The sequence below is a fragment of the Embiotoca jacksoni genome, unplaced genomic scaffold, assembly GCF_022577435.1.
Source record: "Embiotoca jacksoni isolate LCO1_2020_lvr unplaced genomic scaffold, fEmbJac1.0.p SCAF_15, whole genome shotgun sequence".
NCBI lineage: Eukaryota > Metazoa > Chordata > Actinopteri > Embiotocidae > Embiotoca > Embiotoca jacksoni.
This window is the reverse complement of record NW_027185285.1, coordinates 14,177,172-14,195,839: the sequence shown is the minus strand read 5'-3', so window position 1 is coordinate 14,195,839 and position 18,668 is coordinate 14,177,172. Positions and strand designations below refer to the sequence as shown.

The 18,668-nt window shown below is 44.9% G+C and overlaps 3 protein-coding genes across 26 annotated transcripts in view; 1 reads left to right on the top strand and 2 right to left on the bottom strand.

The window, feature by feature from the left end:
* Nucleotides 1–10,560, top strand: part of mapk8ip3 (mitogen-activated protein kinase 8 interacting protein 3) — a 33,590-nt gene extending 23,030 nt beyond the window's left edge. For 13 of the 22 annotated variants that reach the window (XM_069149787.1, XM_069149778.1, XM_069149786.1 and 10 more), the window contains 16 exons: nucleotides 408–467; nucleotides 1,392–1,481; nucleotides 2,435–2,590; nucleotides 2,806–2,971; nucleotides 3,154–3,351; nucleotides 3,458–3,635; nucleotides 3,754–3,873; nucleotides 4,590–4,670; nucleotides 4,800–4,867; nucleotides 5,212–5,360; nucleotides 5,496–5,667; nucleotides 5,803–5,916; nucleotides 6,486–6,524; nucleotides 7,052–7,216; nucleotides 7,999–8,145; nucleotides 9,330–10,560. In XM_069149787.1, the coding sequence (XP_069005888.1) occupies nucleotides 408–467; nucleotides 1,392–1,481; nucleotides 2,435–2,590; nucleotides 2,806–2,971; nucleotides 3,154–3,351; nucleotides 3,458–3,635; nucleotides 3,754–3,873; nucleotides 4,590–4,670; nucleotides 4,800–4,867; nucleotides 5,212–5,360; nucleotides 5,496–5,667; nucleotides 5,803–5,916; nucleotides 6,486–6,524; nucleotides 7,052–7,216; nucleotides 7,999–8,145; nucleotides 9,330–9,454 (2,028 nt within the window). In that variant the 3' untranslated portion in view covers nucleotides 9,455–10,560. The remainder of the gene's footprint in view (nucleotides 1–407; nucleotides 468–1,391; nucleotides 1,482–2,434; nucleotides 2,591–2,805; nucleotides 2,972–3,153; nucleotides 3,352–3,457; nucleotides 3,636–3,753; nucleotides 3,874–4,589; nucleotides 4,671–4,799; nucleotides 4,868–5,211; nucleotides 5,361–5,495; nucleotides 5,668–5,802; nucleotides 5,917–6,485; nucleotides 6,525–7,051; nucleotides 7,217–7,998; nucleotides 8,146–9,329) is intronic. The other 9 variants (XM_069149795.1, XM_069149789.1, XM_069149792.1 and 6 more) reach the window with 4 other exon arrangements.
* A 137-nt stretch (nucleotides 10,561–10,697) lies between these two features.
* nme3 (NME/NM23 nucleoside diphosphate kinase 3) lies at nucleotides 10,698–14,330 on the bottom strand. Of its 2 annotated transcripts, none has more exons than XM_069149797.1 (5): nucleotides 14,212–14,330; nucleotides 12,880–13,010; nucleotides 12,607–12,708; nucleotides 12,385–12,497; nucleotides 10,698–11,664 (listed from the first exon to the last, which is right to left on the bottom strand). In XM_069149797.1, the coding sequence occupies exons 1-5, from the start codon at nucleotides 14,255–14,257 to the stop codon at nucleotides 11,547–11,549; spliced, it is 510 nt and encodes a 169-aa protein (XP_069005898.1). In that variant the 5' UTR covers nucleotides 14,258–14,330; the 3' UTR covers nucleotides 10,698–11,546. The 2 variants fall into 2 exon arrangements, with proteins under 2 accessions (XP_069005898.1, XP_069005897.1); XM_069149796.1 differs by lacking the exon at nucleotides 14,212–14,330 and adding an exon at nucleotides 13,633–14,203.
* A 1,337-nt stretch (nucleotides 14,331–15,667) lies between these two features.
* Nucleotides 15,668–18,668, bottom strand: mrps34 (mitochondrial ribosomal protein S34). 2 transcript variants are annotated; one of them, XM_069149770.1, is made up of 4 exons: nucleotides 18,585–18,668; nucleotides 17,995–18,386; nucleotides 16,680–16,722; nucleotides 15,668–16,145 (listed from the first exon to the last, which is right to left on the bottom strand). In XM_069149770.1, exons 2-4 carry the CDS (start codon nucleotides 18,310–18,312, stop codon nucleotides 15,847–15,849), a joined length of 660 nt encoding a protein of 219 aa, XP_069005871.1. In that variant the 5' UTR covers nucleotides 18,313–18,386; nucleotides 18,585–18,668; the 3' UTR covers nucleotides 15,668–15,846. The 2 variants fall into 2 exon arrangements, with proteins under 2 accessions (XP_069005871.1, XP_069005872.1); XM_069149771.1 differs by having other exon boundaries at nucleotides 18,595–18,668.

Genomic DNA, 18,668 nt, shown 5'->3' with positions numbered 1-18,668 from the left:
GAGGTTCACCGCGACCTCACCGTGAGGTTCAACGTGAGGTTCACCGCGACCTCGACATGAGGCTCGCCATGAAATTCACGGCGACACCGCGACCTCACCGTGACCTCACCGTGACGTTCACCATGAGGTTCACCGTGAGGCTTACCGTGACGCTTACCGTGACGCTCACCGTGAGGTTCACCGCAACCTCACCGTGACGCTCACCATGACGTTTGTAACACAGCAGCCCAGTTACACGCATTTTGTGAGTGCTGGTGCGGTGCCTCTGTGATTTTTCGGTGCATGTGATGAGATGACTCACATTTTTGGTCAAACTCAGCAACAGAGGCTTTTAAAATGCTTCCGGAAGCTTATGGCAATGAAGCAATGAGCCCGAAGAGGTTTTTTGATTGGCATTTGTGTTTCAGAAGGGTGGAACGTCACTGTCCCAAACAGAAAAAGGCGCATCGGGTCAGAAGCACAACCAGGTGGGTTTTTCTTTGACATTCACAGGGCTGTGCACCATGAATTTATCCCCCAGGATCAGACTGTCAGCACCGAATTGTACTGTGACATTTTGAGGCGTCTGAGGGAAACATTCAGTGCACATGAACTGAACTGATAGCACTGTGGTTCTCCAACGTGACAATGTGCCCGCTCACAACTTTCTTACCCTCAACAACACAGTTGTAGCTCCCCACCACTCCTACTCAACGAAATTTGTTTTCCTGCGACTTCCCTCTGTTCCCCAATAATTATGTCACAAACTTTGATCTGCGCTCTCTGCTAAAGTTTCAGACACGCTTGAACCACCGCTCACTAAAACGTCTGTAACTCGGGTGCCGATTTTGATCCTGCAACGTAATTTGTAAAACTTACTCATTGGAGTTACACCTTCCTCCTCCTCCGTGCACTTCACGGTGCTGTGCATCGTTCACGCGCAGCAGAAGCAGGAATTTATTAATCCACCCTCTTACAGTACTCTTTCCCGATGTTTTGCACTTTTATGTACTGCAGCATTTAACAGCACTAAATGAATTATAGAAGATATATTTATTTATATTTACAGCACTCTCTACCGAGGTGTTATACTTTGATTAAGTGGCAAAACTCTTTCTTTTTATTCTGAACTGGCAGAGTTCTCACTCTTCCTGGTTGTATCCATCCTTGTATGCATATTGTATTTGTTCTCTGGGGATAGACCAGAGGCATCCTGGGAACACATTGGAAACTGAGGAAAGAGCTTTGAGAAAGTGACCGCGTCACATCACAGATTGGTGAACGCAGTGGAGTTGTATGTACTCGACACATACACGGTACATACATTTTGTTTTTCATCAGTGACCAGTAAAACTTTGATGAAACCTGACTACTTTCTTTGTCTCCTGACCTCTTCTCACACCTGCATTTAGACCACAAATGAGAAAGAGGACAACCGCATGAAAAATGTTCCCGTCCCGGTGTACTGTCGCCCCCTGGTGGAGAAGGACCCCAATAGGAAGGTGAGCAGTTCAGGGGATTGGGGGAGGACAGCTTTCTGTGAGACGAACCATCATAGCTCTTCTGTTAAAGTCACCCTGTAATCAGAAATGTGTTTTATATACTTGGATATTTGATCTTGTGTGTGTAGAGTTTGACACTAGAAGACTGTTTTTGAAACCAGTTAAATTTTAAATCTCAGATTAATGCGTGCCGTGGCATTATAAACAGGATTTGTGGAAGGAGGTCAAATGTGATGTGGAACCTTGAAGCCTCCAGGTCACACAGACCTAATGGTCTTTTTAGTGAAGTAGGAGACATGTTGTGTCTTGTAAATTTTTTATAATAAATATTTAGATATCCATTGATTCTAGATTTTTTTTTTTCCTTGAAAGAAAAATAATAAATGTAGTTTTAGAAACTTTAATGACATGATACAACTTTTTTTTGGAAATATCACAAACAAAATTTTCTGTCAACATTTCCGTTTTGTTTTTGTGCTTTTGCTTGAGAGATTTCTATATTTGTGCTTTTTTTGTGACTCACTCATTTGAATCTGGTCAGAACCAGAATCTGATGAAGCTGAGTCGCTGTCAATCAAATATAATCAACCCACACTTACCTCACCATCATGAAGCAGATGAGCTGAGTTTTTCCAAGTTTGTAACAAATAACAACTAAATATGTATTTTTCACTTTGATGCTGATGTAATTAAGTTAAAGAAAAAACAGAGCGACTCAGCAACAGAATATGGACTTTATTCCTGAAGCTACATTAACTTCATTTTCAAAAGGGCACAGTTGGCGCAAAGCAAACAGGGGCTGCAGCTTTGACGTAGAAATCTGCAAATGACCACTTTCCTCTTTAAATTTTGTGTGTGTGTGTGTGTGTGTGTGTGTATGTGTGTGTGTGTGTGTGTGTTTGTGTGTGTGTGTGTGTGTGTGTGTGTGTGTGTGTGTGTGCGTGCGCTTGTAGTTGTGGTGCGCGGCAGGAGTGGACCTGGCAGGGTGGAGGGCCAGCTGTCAGGACACGGTACCAGCCAAAGCTCCGTCAGGCAGCAGCGACCCGCTGCACGCTGAGGAGGACGGAGGGGATAAGAAGAGCAGCCACACGTCCCCCGAGAAGAGGAAGGTAGAGACCCTTCTGAGGACATTCGTTATATTACAGTTTACTTCACAACACGCAGTCATGACGGTCGACGTTGGACAGTCAACTGTAAATCAGTATCAGATGTTGAAGGGTTGGATTGACGTACGCAAAGTACTCAGGACTTCTGTTGAGGACGTACACCAGTCCGCCCTCCTCCAGTTCATCACCGCTGTGTTCTCCCTCCTCTGCTCCCTCAGTCCAAGGAGCTCCAGGAAACGGACACCATGAGCAGTCGGGTGTGGATCCTCACCAGCACCCACTCTGCCAGCAAGGTGGTCATCATCGACGCCAACCAGCCGGGCTCCCTGGTCGACCAGTTCAACGTCTGCAACGCCCACGTGCTCTGCATCTCCAGCGTGCCAGGTGAGAGGGGAAGAGCTCTTAAAGCACGACACTCCTGTACTTCTAGTTACATTGTGTCAAATGCTGGTTTTTTTCCGTCTTTACGTATGTTAACGTGTGTGTGTGTGTGTGTGTGTGTGTGTGTGTGTGTGTGTGTGTGTGTGTGTGTGTGTGTGTGTGTGTGTGTGTGTGTGTTTGTCCAGCTGCCAGTGAGAGTGACTATCCAGCCGGAGAGATCGTGTTGGATCCAGGTGACGGAGGAGCGGGAGGAGGAGAGGACCCCAGCGGGGTGGAGGGCATGCTGGCCGGCATCACGCTCGTCGGCTGTGCCACCAACTGCAGCGTTGCCCGCAGCAACTGCTCCTCACGCACCGACACGCCCATAATGGACAAAGGACAAGGTGGGCGCACCGTAAAAAAAACCTCCTGAACCTCTGTCGTGTTAAAGAACGGTTTCAGCCACAGCTGCCGGCCTGTGTGTTTATGTCGCTGTTGCTGTGCTTTCAGCCCCCACCGCCCCCCCCATGAACGGGAAGATCCACCCTGCGCAGTCAGCTGAGGAGGCCACAGAGGCCACCGAGGTTCCCGAGTCCACGGCCAGCCACACAGAAATGGGACCTCCGGGACCGTTTACTGAGCACGTCTTCACCGATCCACAGCCTCGTCCCGCAGACGTCTCCGACAGGTACGGGGTCAAAGTCTGTCCACGTAAAGACCGGTCGGTTATGAATGCATCAGATGAGGAACACAACTATTACCTTTAGTGCGACATCGAAAGAGCTGCTTGTTGTCTGTCCACACAGGAGCACAGGTCAATCCAAGGAGGAAGCGTCTCAGCCCTCAGAGTCGGAGGATGGAGGTGAGGAGGCCAAAAACTACACCAGCGTGGCCCCCACCATGTGGCTCGGGGCCCAGAACGGCTGGTGAGTCGCTCAGATGAAGCTGAAGCCTCTCAGCAGCCAACGAACACATTATGACAGCAGTTCATGAATGTTTCCTTTCGTATGTCCTGTATCCTCTTTTAGGAGGTGTTCTGCCTCCGTTTTGTATATCTTGTTTGTTTTTAATATTTTATATAATATGTCGTCAATCTGCAGTCACTGCAGATGAAAATAAGCCTTTTGACTAAATCTGACACATTTAATTTCAATTAATGTGGTTAATTTCAATTAATGTGGTCCCAAATAAAAAAAAATAAGAAAGCATGTTTAACTCATAAAAATGTAAGTGATAAATGGATTAGTCTTAAACTAACAACGTAGGATGTAGGGGTGTGCCATATCTGACTGTATCTCATGTGTTCTTGAAATTAATTATAAAATATTTTTCAGTATTTTGTCGTAACATTAAGAATATTGTTATCACATTAAATATCATGATATGTTTTTAAATATAGTGATATTATTTTAAATATTATGATATTATTTTGAATATCATGATATCATTTTAAATATCGTGATATTATTTTAGGACTACATTGCCCTCCGCAGTACGACAATTCCCCACGTGCTGAAATCGTCATAATGCACATTATTTTTGATACACATGTAAATTGCGTGCTTGTATCCTCCATCCAAGACAAACATATTAATTTCATGTCGTTTGTTCCGGAGTAACTTGCTTCTGTTTTTCCTTCAAGGCTCTACGTCCACTCAGCTGTTGGAAACTGGAAGAAATGTCTCCACTCCATCAAACTCAAAGACTCAGTGCTCAGTCTGGTGTAAGAACAACATCACCGCACTTCCTTCTTCATGACATCATGTTTCAGATGTTGGCAGATTATCAGGATCTCAGTATCCTCAAGTCTGTCTTGAGTTCCTCCAACAGTGCGTCTCCCCTTTAATTGCAGGCATGTGAAAGGTCGTGTGCTGGTCGCCCTCGCTGATGGGACGCTCGCCATCTTCCACAGATCGGAGGGTATTTGACATTTTACGTATTTGTTTCATGACGTTACGATACATCAAACATCAAACATCTGGTCTGTTCCAGTTGACATCAAACGCAGACGGTAACTTATCTTCATTCAGGCTCCGTATCATCTGATTGAACTAGTAAATCACCACAATTAGAGATGAAGGGTTTTCACAGGAAACCTGTAATGTGTTGGATTTAACTGTTAAAAATGGATGAGTGAGCTTCTTTTTAAAGCGCGAGTCACAGATGAATCGATGATAAAAGTTCATGCTTTTAGTATTTGTGTTTCGTGCAATCGTGAATGAAAGCGGAACCTGCTGCCACCTGCCGTGTGTTTCTGTCTACAGATGGCCAGTGGGATCTGTCCAACTACCACCTCATGGACCTCGGTCGACCTCATCACTCCATCCGCTGCATGGCCGTGGTCCACGATAAAGTGTGGTGCGGCTACAAGAACAAGATCCACGTCATTCAGCCCAAAAGCATGCATATCGAGGTGAGTCATGTCACATGATCGGTCTCGTCTTTTATACGGTGCAGCACTTTTCACTGACTTTTTATTTTCTTTCATCGTAAATAAATAAAGCGCTGATTTTTTTTTTTTTTTTCCACCTCTGATTCTTCTCTTCAGAAGTCCTTCGACGCCCACCCTCGCAGGGAGAGTCAGGTACGGCAGCTGGCGTGGATCGGCGACGGCGTGTGGGTGTCGATCCGGCTAGACTCGACCCTGCGACTCTACCACGCGCACACACACCAGCACCTCCAGGATGTAGACATCGAGCCATACGTCAGCAAGATGCTGGGTGAGTTAGTGGTGACTTGTCCTCCAGAATGATCCCATTTATTTCATATTTCACTGAAGCCACTTTATTTCCTGACAGACGTGCAGCCGGTTCAGTCCTCAGGCGCGCTCCGCTCACTCTGCTTGTAACTCACAGGTACCGGCAAGCTGGGCTTCTCCTTTGTGCGAATCACAGCGCTTCTGATTGGTGGGAATCGTCTTTGGGTGGGGACTGGAAACGGTGTGATCATCTCCATCCCACTGACGGAGAGTGAGTCTTGAGTTTTATTTGTATGACGGGTGACTCGCAACAAAAATGTGACTCCGCGTTTGAAAAAGTTTATCAGCAGACTAACGGTTTGAGGTTGCAGTGGTCTGTCGAGTCGTCTGAGGGAACGAGGGATTCGTTTTTGGCGTGAATATGAATCCAGCAGCATCAGATCACTTTTTGGCTGAAATGTATTTAGATTTATTTGCAACAGCTTCATGACCCAAACGTTGTCAAATTGTCTCAGTATTCAAATTGAATTTGGCCTGACTTGGTTCTGCAGTTGTCTGTTAAAAAAAAAAAAAAAAAAAAAGCAGAGCAGCAGGTGATTTTTGTTGAATTGTTGACACCTCCTGCAGCTGTTTATCGGAGTTCTCTTTAGCTCCACCCTCTTTTCTCCCCATGAACTCCACGACTCCTCCCACTTTTCTGTATTTCTCTCCTCCCTCAGTGGTTTCACTTCTTTCTTGTCTTGGTCATAACTATTACTGTTACTTTCCTCTTTCTCCTGCTCTCCTTCCGTCCTCCTCCTCCTCCTTCTCCTCCTACTCCTCCTCCTCCTCCTCCCGTAGCGGTGGTCCTTCACCGGGGACAGCTCCTGGGTTTGAGGGGTAAGTGGTAGCGCTCCCAACCTCCTGCTGTTGTGATCTACCTGTTCTCACCCAGTCAAACCTTCATGTCCCCTCAAACAGTGTCATGTCTGCAGACCTCCTCTGCACCGTTAAGCCCTGTTTCAATATGCGTTAGTTACACGGGTTCAAATCCAGCACTCAATAAGTCCTCTTTTATCTGTGAGCTGTAGGTCCCCAAAACTATTCTGTGTGCAAAGGATGTTATTTTCAACTTTACAATCAGAACAGTGCTTCAGCCGTTAGCTGCTTTGCATGCTGTTTATTATTTGTGACGTTTTGCATCGGTGACCAAAAGGTATCGTGTACCACATCTGTTGCATGCACGGGGTGTGTTTCAGATCGCAAAACTTTTCTGAAACATCTTTCAGTTGATCTGTGAGCAAATGTGGATGTTCTTGGTGGTTTTTCCTCAATAGATGTTTTTAGTTTTTCTCGTGCCCGTGTCGTGCTCCCAAATGTGAAATGCTCGTGAATATTAGTGACTGGTTGGCTTCTCACTCCATCAGCCAATAAGGTGTCTCCTACATCGTCCGGCGGGGTGATCCATGTCTACGGAGACGACGGTTCCGAGAAGAGCAGCGGCAGCTTCATCCCCTACTGCTCGATGGCACAGGCCCAGCTGTGTTTCCATGGACACCGCGATGCTGTCAAGTTCTTCGTCTCTGTACCGGGTAAGCTCCAGGCCGGGCTATCTGCTCATGTTCACCGCTTTTCCTCCGAATTTGACCTCAACACTGTAAAACTAGCAACATCTGAATTATCCTGTATGTGGAAAGACAAATATCGAGGCCGCATGAATCTGTGACAGTACCGAGCTTTAGCTGTGAAAAACATTTGTCATTGTTTTCAGTAATTATTAATCAGCAATAAGTATTTCTACAAAGCTCCACGGTCTACTGAGAATTAGATAACCAGTGTTTCAGACCAGTGAGACATCAGTGAGGCTGAAGGAGAGGAAGGGGCGGGGCCACCGACACCAAGGATTTTCAAATTAAGGCTTCTGAGGAAGCTGTTTCTGAACAGTGAACAAAATTGTTTATTTTTCACTACTGCTACAGGACAGAAGAATCAATGTGCTTATTGAATGTGGTAAAGAACATGAATATGTTAATTTGTGGGTGAAATAATTAAAACTCCAGATGTGTTCACGTGCTGAGGTCATTTCCGGTCAGTGCAGAACAACAGTGTGCGATTTAAAACAACACTATTCTGTCAAAATTCCTGCACTACACAAGGAAGAGTCCTCACATGTAAGAGCACGATTTATTAGTGTGCAAAGGGAATTCTGTCATTTGGAAACACGGCAACATTCTTGGATCATTTGGTTCAGATGCAATAAACAGATGGAGACATTTAACGTCTTTCGATGAACAATGGTTACACACCTGCAATGTGTCAGTTAATGTCTTTAACCTCTTGATTTCTTATTTTGATTGATTTATTTTTGTGACAGGCAATGTTCTGGCCACCCTGAACGGCAGCGTGCTGGACAGCCCATCAGAGGAACAGGGCTCTGCAGCGCCCACGGAGATGGAGGCGCAGAGCATCCACAACGTGTTGGTGCTGAGCGGAGGAGAAGGCTACATCGACTTCCGTATAGGTGAGCAATCACACCTGTCCACAAACCAGAAGCTGCACGCGGTTGTATCAGTGTGTGACACAACCAACATCTGGAGGAGTTAGAGGAAGTGCTTTTCAGCATGCTTTCTGCATGTTGATATTTGATCAGTATATTGTCTATTGTCTCTTTTCAGGGGTCCTTATAAGGGACGCAGGATATTAAATTACAGAAACAAAATAAAACGTAGGATAAAATGGCAATTATCAAAATATATTTCATCAATTCATTTATCTGTGTGTGTATCTGTGTATCTTATCTTTATCTGGATATTTATTCCTTGTTCATAACAATATTAGGTCGATTCATATGATTACTGCCCTCCAGTGGTCAGAAGGAGAAAGTGCAGCACATAAAAACTAAAAGGGTAGCACGCAGTCTTTTTTACTGCGATCACTTTATTTTGAAAGTACTCCCCAGAGGTGTTGCGTGGTATCATGTCTGTATTCACGCTAAACAACGAGAAGCTAAGCGTAATTATTTTAAAATCACCCGTTCTTGTTGCCCCCAAGAGGCCACAGAGAAGAACTGCATCGCCACGCTCCAGTTCAGTTCAGTTTAGTGTTGCAGTTCCTGACTATGACCACTGGGGGCAGTAAAGTCACTAATCTGTAGTCATTTCCCTCAACTCTTTTTAAGAGTGTGTTTAGAAAGATAAACACACACAGACACACCGCAAAACTGTGGTTAAACAGTTTTACCAATATAATATAATAATATAAATAACAATTATATAATATATATATATATGAATGTAAAAATATATAATAAATAATAATAATAATAATAATAAATGTAAAATATGATATTAAACATTAGCCATTGGTTTTATTTGTAGTATTGTTGTTCCTCACTATGACCACTGGAGGGCAGCGAACACTTCTGGTTCTAAATAATGCCCAGGTCAAAGGTCATCTCTACATTGGCAAAACACCATCTCATTAAATTTTTCACAATAAGCTGAACATACATCGTTTAACGATTTGTAATTCTTCACCGCTCGCACTCGCACTACTCTTACAACAACATTACGCTCACAACCAAAATCTGTGCAAATATTGAAATAATAGTCCGAACATTTCAACAAAAATATGTAAACGTGAAAGCACGTTGAAACACGTTGCGGCGCTTCAGTTCTGTGTCGATGTGTTTTTTTTTTCCTTCAGGGGACGGAGAGGATGACGAGACGGAGGAAGGAGAGAGCGGCGGGGCGTCGCAGATAAAAACTGTTTTCTGCAAAGCTGAGCGCAGCCACATCATCGTCTGGCAGGTGTCCTACGTACCCGAGTGACACATGGACCTGCTTTAACACACCACCACCCTCCTCCTTGAAGAAATCCCCTCCACCCCCTCCAAAAAAAAAAAAAAGAAGCTTCGAGCCACCCAAACCTTGTAATTATCCCCGGTCATGTAAAAGTTCCCCCTTGGCTCTAAAACGACCCCTCAAGCCGTGTATGGTCCCCATGTAACTATGATACCCCCTCCTGCCCCGTCACCTTGTAACTTTAATGCCTTGTAAGTACCTCCTCTGATCTAGTAATCTGCCTGCCATCCTGTCTGTCCCACCCAGGGCCTTGTAACTATCTTCATGAGCCTTGTAACCCAGCCTCATAACTACCTCCCTCCTCTGTATCGATCTTATATTCACCCTGTAAGCACACCGTATCTCCTCCTATATGTACCTCGATCGTCCTGCATCTTCCCCAGAGTTACTCCTCATCCTCCTCCATTAAGTTTGTCATCTGTGAAACCTCCACCTCATCTTAAAAGACACGCCCAGAGCCCCAACATGCAATCAAATGCTCCCCCAAAAAAATTTCAAACAAAATAAAAAAAATGCGATGAAAATGATAACTCGGACTTGCGTTTCCACCACAAATCTGATTTTATCAACAAGAGCCAATCAGCGATCCATAACCGCTCATGCCGCCACACGGAGCCTGTGGGAGTGGAGTTAATGGACGCGGATGTCAGGTGATGGCGGATCAACAGAGTCTTTGAGAGGGTGTGAGGGAACAGCATGCTTGAAGTCTTGGTTTACTTTTCAGATTGTGGTTAACGGTGAAGCTGTCTGGCTCTGTAGTCTAAATGACAGGAAGTGTCTGGTGCTCCTGCAGCAGCGAGATGGAAATCAAAGGTCACAACATCCGGTGAAACGGGCCGATTTGAACGTGTCGAGGGTTCGGGCCGAAACTTATTTCTCTCATCTGACTGGCTGTTGATCGGACGGTTCGGTGTGAAGCAGGTGGACGGTGGCGTGTTGTCAGTATATGTACAGGGATTACTGTAAATCTCCAGACGCACTGAAGCCCATCCTCTTTGTTCAGTATGGAAATTCTTGCATTGATCTCTATCTGTGTGGATTAAATATTAAACATATTTGTGTGCTGAAAACAATTCTGATTGATGTGTGTGTGTGTGTGTGTGTGTCACTTTAAGCATTTGAAAATAGTTATTGGTTCATCTTAATAACTGATAAAAGCACGAATGTGGCCAAACTGGTTTTTAACGAAACAACATGACAGTGAACTTCATTCAGTGCAGTTTCACTTTTATTTGGAAACTGAGCATCATATGATTAGTGCATGAAATTACAAAACCATAATAAGAGCTATTTGCTCTCTGTAGTTGGAAACTTTACATTCAAGTACTTCCTCATAATGTGACATGTGATGTATGTTTGCACCCCGTCAGGTTTTGGACTTCAAATCCTGAATGTGTAAAAAGGCAAGAATAGTGTTGATTAATTGACCTCATTTGTTTTTCTTCATTGCAATGCCTGTCGCAGAAGGAAACTGTAAAAGAATCTTATTCCAAGTGCAAAAAAAATAAATCTGAATGTGTCACACACATTTCAGCTGAATTAATACAATACAAACACTGTTGTGTGCAACTTTAAAAAAAAAAAAAAAAAAAACTGTTTCCATGTTGCTATGGAGACGTGATATAAATCAAGCTTAATGGAAATGAAGGGCGGATTTAATGCAGCCGTTCCCCTGATGTGTTATCTCATGATGGACACCATGAATATTGCTTCAAAGTAACTTTGTTGCTTAGAAACCGACAACATGAGCTAATGCTCTGAACAGAAAAAAAAAAAAACCCACTACGATCAAAAGGTGAGCCGACACTGTCGAGTTTCTGATCAGCCTGTTTGCTCACTTTGTGCACTTCATCTTATAGCTTCAGCTTCTCTAAACTTCAGCTTAGAGAAATCCAGCGAGACTCTTTTTCTCTGTTCGCCTACAAAACTACTAAAGCCAGAAAATATTTGTCAGAGGTATGAGGGGATGTCTGCTATTGACACCCACATAAAAACAAACAAACAAAAACAAACGCTAGTTTACATAAAGGATGGCGTCGAAGAAAGCACACGTGGACCCTCAGTTGTAGATCCAGTGGCTGCTGCTGTCCTCCCAGCACTGAAGCTCGCTGTGACGAAACCACAGAGAGATTTCCTTCTGGGCGCTCCCCACCGAGTCGCTGCCGTGGATCACGTTCCTGCAAAACACACACACACACACACACACACACACACACACACACACACACACACACACACACACACACACACACACACATTTACAATGAGGCAGACTTAAAAAAAAAAAAAAAAAAAGAATTTGTATAAGCATTTTATCAGTTTCACAAATATAAAGTGGAAGTTCCCGGGTCAATGATTTTTTTTATTTTGATTAACCAAATAGAAAAATGGATTCCTTCCAAGTTGATCCCTCAAATGTCTGATGAAAGATATTTAGTTCACGAAAACAAAGTAAAGCAGGAACAAGCGACTGTCTGGTGCTTTGGCTTGAAAATGTATTTAGAATTATTACAACAAATATATCTATATCTATATATATATATATAAGTATTTGCAGCGTCTTCTTCTGGCTCTTAATGTTTTTTCTTTTACTTTTACGTGCACATTTCAATACAACATAAGAGTAGCAGTGCAGTAGGGCTGCTGCTGTCCATCCCAGCAGAGTAACACCGAGGACAGGTCCAGTCCATTACAGGAAGACACGCGACCATTCACGCTCACTTTCACACCGACGGCCGATTCAGAGTCACCAATTATCCAAACAGGCAAGTCCGTGGACTGATGGAGAAAACCCACGCAGCAAGAACATTAAACTCCACGCAGAAAGTCTCCGGCCAGAACAGACGTCTCCCTCCTGCTTCCCTCCAGAGGAGGAGAGTAAAGTCCTCGGCTCTCACCTGCCCACCTCCACGCAGTAATCTCCTCGGACGGTCCCCGGCAGCGAGTCTGCAGGGTTGGTCTCTCCCAGCATCCTCCGCGCCGTCTTGACTACGTCCAAACCCTGCCACACCTGAACAACCACAAACACAGCTCTGTAGTTCCAGCATGCAAATGAGCATAAAGAAGCAGAGCCTTCAGTATCCTGCGGACATGCGAGCAGCACCGCTGGAGAAGCTCACCATGGCAACGACCGGTCCAGAGCTCATGTAGGTTATCAGTCCGCTGAAGAAGGGCTTACTCCTCAGGTCCCAGTAGTGGTCCCGAAGAACATCCTCCGACGCCTGGTTTACAAACACACACTTTACTACTACTACTAATACTAACGTTCACTTCCTGCGCTAAACCCTGAATATGTATCTGGGTCATTGATAAAAAAATAAATAAATTTAAAAAAAAAACTTATTTGGAAATGTGAGTCACAAAAAAAAAAAAAAGAAAAAAAGAAGAAAGACCTGCAAAAGTTTGAGGCCCACAAGTTTGAACCCTTTCTTCTCAAAGCGACGCACGATTTCTCCCACCAGTCTCCGCTGCACGCCGTCTGGTTTCACGGCGATGAAGGTGCGCTCGTTCAGCCCGGTCCAGCCTGCAGCCGACACAGAACCAGCAACTTAGTGTTTGACATGAGCAGCGACAGCTCGGAGCTGCTGCGTGCACCTCGGGGGTGAAGGGGACCGACCGGCGGCTTCGGGCAGACTCGTGTTTTAGATTCAGGAGCTCCATCGGCCCAAATACAGTTTTACGCACGGCTGCAGCCGTCCACCATCTCTGGCACAAAAACAGACCAAATTCCCTTTGTCGGTTTCTTTTCTTGTATTGTCTTGACCCATCTGCCCCCCCCCCCCCTCTCCTCCTCCTCCTCCCCCAACATGTTTTATCTAATCGTATTTCCTAATTCTATTGTTGCGAAATGAATCAATTAAACCCCATTTGCGGCACCGATCCAAGAGACAGTTGATCTGCACACATACAAACCCGAACATTAAAACATCACGCCTCCACCTTTTGACTGTTTATTTGTTAGTTTTACAAGCCGCTCGTTTGAATTACGTAAACACAACAGTTAACCCTAGTGGAGGGGGAACTTGGTGACCCTGCTTGGGGGAGCTGCACACGTACTGCAAGGAGCTCAGCAGGGGGGGGGAACAGCTGATCCACTACAAACCCAACAGCCACAGCTGGCTGAGTGTAAAAGATGCGCGTCTCACCGGATTCTTCAATTCGCGCATGTTTAATCACCAAATCTTCCAGCTCGCGCAGATCTCCCCGTGACCTTTTTTTCGTCCCCATTGCAGTCTGCTCGGGCTGCAAGCAGCCAATCAGCGCCCCGGAGCTCCACACGAGTCCTCGCGGCCCCAATGGCAGCTCTATATAACACGTCGAGCTATTAATAGCGTTAACAGCGTTAATAGCTCTCCGTGTTTCCAGTGAGGAGGACACATGGACCACCGCCGCCGGAAGCTCCACGAAGTGGCCGCTAGTAAACGAGCTAACTGGCGTTTCGTCCACACGAGTCATGCCGTAACCAGGACGGAGAAACGGAACAAACAAAAAAACAAAACAAAAAAAAACACGACAGTTTTGGAGCTATTAGTCACATTTAAAAAGCCGAGCGACCAAAGTTTAAGTTACTGAGAGCTCCGTGACACCAACTCTGCTTCCTGCCGCTAGCCGAGGCGTCTGTCTGCTTCTCCTGGAAACTGTGAGGAAAAGTAGCCGGTGAACATCAGCCTGGAGGTCTGCTGCGAATGAAAGACGAGCCTGTAAACAGATGTAATATCACCAACCTGACTGGAAGATGTGAGCAAAGATAGACAGAAACAGGCAGATCATTGTCGCCGGTGGACGCAGCAGCTAACTGCGGTGTGTGTGCTGGACGGGCAAGAAGATGGGAAGGAGGACTTACGGACGCACGTACGTTGCTAAGGAACGCACCCAAAGCGCGACCACGTGGTGTTCCGGCCGCCACGAGGACAAGCAGCAAATGTCTCGCAGAAAATAAAGAAAGAAAAAAAAAACCCGTTGGCACTTATGAAACAAAATAGATCAAATTAAAAACAAATTAAAATAAAATAAAATGTAATTAAAATTTTTAATTTTAAAAATAAAATAAAAAAAAGTCCAAATGGTGACGTAGCCACTGTAATATGTTGCTCACAAAGTTCGAAAAGATGATTATCTTGTGCACGAAAATGATTTTGTGTGGCCACGAACTTTTTAAGTCTTTAATTGGCTACCACCCATACAGTCCATACTACCACCCCATCATTTTGTCATAGCATGTCCAAGTTGTAACCCGATCTCAGTAAATTATTCACAAATTTAGATCTACCATCTCATAATTGTGCACATTCCTAGTAAAAAAAAAAAAAAAAAAAGTATTTTGTTATTGTTATGTACTATTGGTATGCTGCTGTCATTTTTATGCCACATAAAACCATGTTTATATGTTAGAGGTATATGGCAGTGAAACACAAGTGACACCATTTATATGCACCATGTTCAGGCAGAACAGCAGCAGAAAACCAAAAACCAACAGTGACTCTATGTTTGACATATTATCCTATTTATGAGACATGATCAATATCCTACTTCATGGATGGAGCTTCAGATTTGCTTTGAGTGTCTGGCACACTCAGATCCAAATTCACCGAGTGAATTCAAACGGAGAAATGAAGCTATGGGCAGAGCCAGGCGAATCAGAAAGCTGAAACTTATGCAAATATATACAAATCTTAAAGTACACAGTAGAAATTGCAGTGTACTGCAAATGACTCCTGCAGTATCTTATTTTGTATTATTATAAAAATCAACAACTATACTGTAGTTCACTGAACAATGTCATACTGTTCATTTACACCATGATCTCAAGGCACATTTACAAGCATGTCACATCACATTTAACGGGTTGGTGAGGCTTTAAGAATAATAAAAGTTAGATTTCTGGAACAGGTGCAGCAAAACTAACAGGAGAGCGAGCATGTCAAACCTGCTCAGTTCACCCAGTGAGTTCAGGGTCGAACCAGACAAAAGTAAAAATACCTGTATCCATCAGTGTGTAAGCCTTCTCCCCCTTGTGGTCAATGGACAAAACAGCTGCCTTTCTGGTTATTACCATTATTAGATCATAAAAAGAATGAAGTCATGTCTGCAGATTTTTCTGCAGCTGAGTGTTTACGGTGCATTTTTAGTAATCGCTAGAAAGAAGTAGTCTGTAATGCATCAAAAATCACTTAAAGGGGACACATTTTTATCTCTGATTTAATGTTTAGAATATTACACAGATACATACAAACACATAGAGGCCTGCATCAGATGAACACAGAACTCACTGGAGTCCAGGATTAAACAGGACATTGCTCAACACTGATTTGGTCTAACGATGTCCGACACTCGTCTTCAGGTTGAGCAGCACGTCGGTGTCACACCGCTGTCCCCGCTCTCCTCTGTCTCTCTTGTTCCTGGCTGCGGAAATAGTCTTTGTTGAGCAACACGTCCCTCCTTAAAGGCAACACCGGCTCCTCAGCCACCGCACCGCCTCCCGCTTCGTGGTGCTGGGACAGCAGCATGGCGCGGAGCAGCGGAGGGTAGTGGACGTAGCGCACGGGCGGCTCGGGGAGCGGCTCAAAGTCCTTGAACTGCTGCTCGATGTGTTTGGGAACCAGGCGCCAGTCATGGTACATCACCTTGTCCATCTCCTTGACCTCACTCTCCTGTTTTCCTGCCAAGTACAGTTTGTTTAGAAAAGAATTACATTCTTTTTCTTTTAATGCAGAAAAAAAAAAAAAAAAAATCGCTGGGCTACAACTCCAGACAGATTGTGACAAATATTCTGGAGATTTCAAAAATACTGAGATCAAATCCAAATAGTGATAAATACATAAAAACATAACTTTTTAAATGAAGATTACAAATTAAATAACACCTACTGATAAAAAGTTAAATTAAATATGATAAATGAATAAACAAATACAAAACACTGTGTGCAATTCACTCCAAAGTATCCCTCTCCCAAAAAAAAAAACTTTTTAAAGACTTTTCACCTTTAATACTTTTCTAAGAAACGTAATCAAAAAGTAATTAAATGTAATAAGTTACATTATATTGATGAAGTATTTAAAATAGTTATATTACTTATTACATTTTAACAGGTTGACTAGTAATATGTCACCTGTCACATTTTAAAAGTAACCTTCCCAACAGTGACAATGATTAAGATAAATGTTCCTACATTCTGTGTAGAGTCTGAACTTACCTTTGTATGTGAGGACGCCCCAAGCTCTGCCATGATCCATGTTCTGGGAAACACAAGAAACAAAGTTGGACTTTATCTGCATTTTATATTATATTATATCATATCATATTATACTATATTATATTATATTTGACCCCCCTGCTAAAGCAAACATGCTTTACACATTTCTACACCTATTGACTTGACACTGTGTAGCATTGGATGGATGGATGGATGATGGATGGATGGATGGATGGATGGGTGGATGGATGGATGATGGATGGATGGATGGGTGGATGGATGGGTGGATGGATGGATGATTGATGGGTGGGTGGATGGATGGATGACGGTTGGGTGGGTGGGTGGGTGGGTGGATGGATGGATGGATGGATGGATGGATGGATGGATGGATGATTGATGGGTGGGTGGATGGATGGATGATGGGTGGGTGGATGGATGGATGACGGTTGGGTGGGTGGGTGGGTGGGTGGGTGGATGGACGGATGGATGGATGGATGGATGGATGGATGGATGATTGATGGGTGGGTGGATGGATGGATGATGGGTGGGTGGATGGATGGATGACGGTTGGGTGGGTGGATGGATGATGGATGATTGATGGATGGGTGGGTGGATGATGGATGATGGATGGATGGATGGGTGGGTGGATGGATGGATGGATGGATGGATGGTGGGTGGGTGGGTGGATGGATGATGGATGATTGATGGATGGGTGGGTGGATGATGGATGGATGGATGGGTGGATGGATGGGTGGGTGGATGGATGATTGATGGGTGGGTGGATGGATGGATGGATGGATGGATGATTGATGGGTGGGTGGATGGATGGATGATGGGTGGGTGGATGGGTGGGTGGATGGATGGATGGATGGATGGATGGATGGATGGATGGATGGTGGGTGGGTTGGTGGGTGGGTGGGTGGATGGATGATGGATGATTGATGGATGGGTGGGTGGATGATGGATGGATGGATGGGTGGATGGATGGGTGGATGGATGGATGATTGATGGGTGGGTGGATGGATGGATGGATGGATGGATGATTGATGGGTGGGTGGATGGATGGATGATGGGTGGGTGGATGGATGGATGACGGTTGGGTGGGTGGGTGGGTGGGTGGATGGATGATGGATGATTGATGGATGGGGGGGTGGATGATGGATGATGGATGGATGGATGGGTGGGTGGATGGATGGATGGATGGATGGATGGATGGATGGTGGGTGGGTGGGTGGATGGATGATGGATGATTGATGGATGGGTGGGTGGATGATGGATGATTGATGGATGGTGGGTGGATGGATGTGGCCCTCACCTCAGAGGTGTAGTCCACCTTGATCTTGGTGACCTGCCAGTAGCTGGGCTCCGTGTGCTCCTCCAACCAGGACTTGCGGGTGAAGAGTCGTCCCACTCCGAACAGCCTCATCCCCGCCAGCAGCGAGAAGAGGCGGCTCTCCCTGCGGACATCCTGCCAGGCCAACACGGGCAGCATCTTCCCCGTCAGAGGCCGCCTCATCGTCTCATAGTCCAGGGCGTACTTCTGGGACTCCCGTGGCCGGGACTTGAGCTCCCGGTACGCCCGGATCTTCCGAGCCATTTCTGCGATCAGGCGAAGCCTCTTTTTCTTCACCATGACTGATGGTTTGTCAACGTTTGTCCTGGAAGAGCGGGGATTTATTCCACCGGACCTTCACGGAGCTCTTTGACCTGTTTGGACAAGAAATGATGCAAAACTGTCAAAACACGAAATCAGCAACACGGCTAACCGGAGCCCGTCAGCTAGCTTCGTGCTAAAAAAACAACTTTGACATCGTTTCGCATACCGACACCGAACAGTAGATGTTGACTACTCCCTGATAAATGATGCGCAATGTTTACAGTCTGGAAATATAAACATTAAACTACCTGTAAGTACCTGATGCTCAGGACTTGTACTTGACCTCCGCAAGCAAGGAACACAACTTCCGCTCACTTGGTCCTAACGGTAAG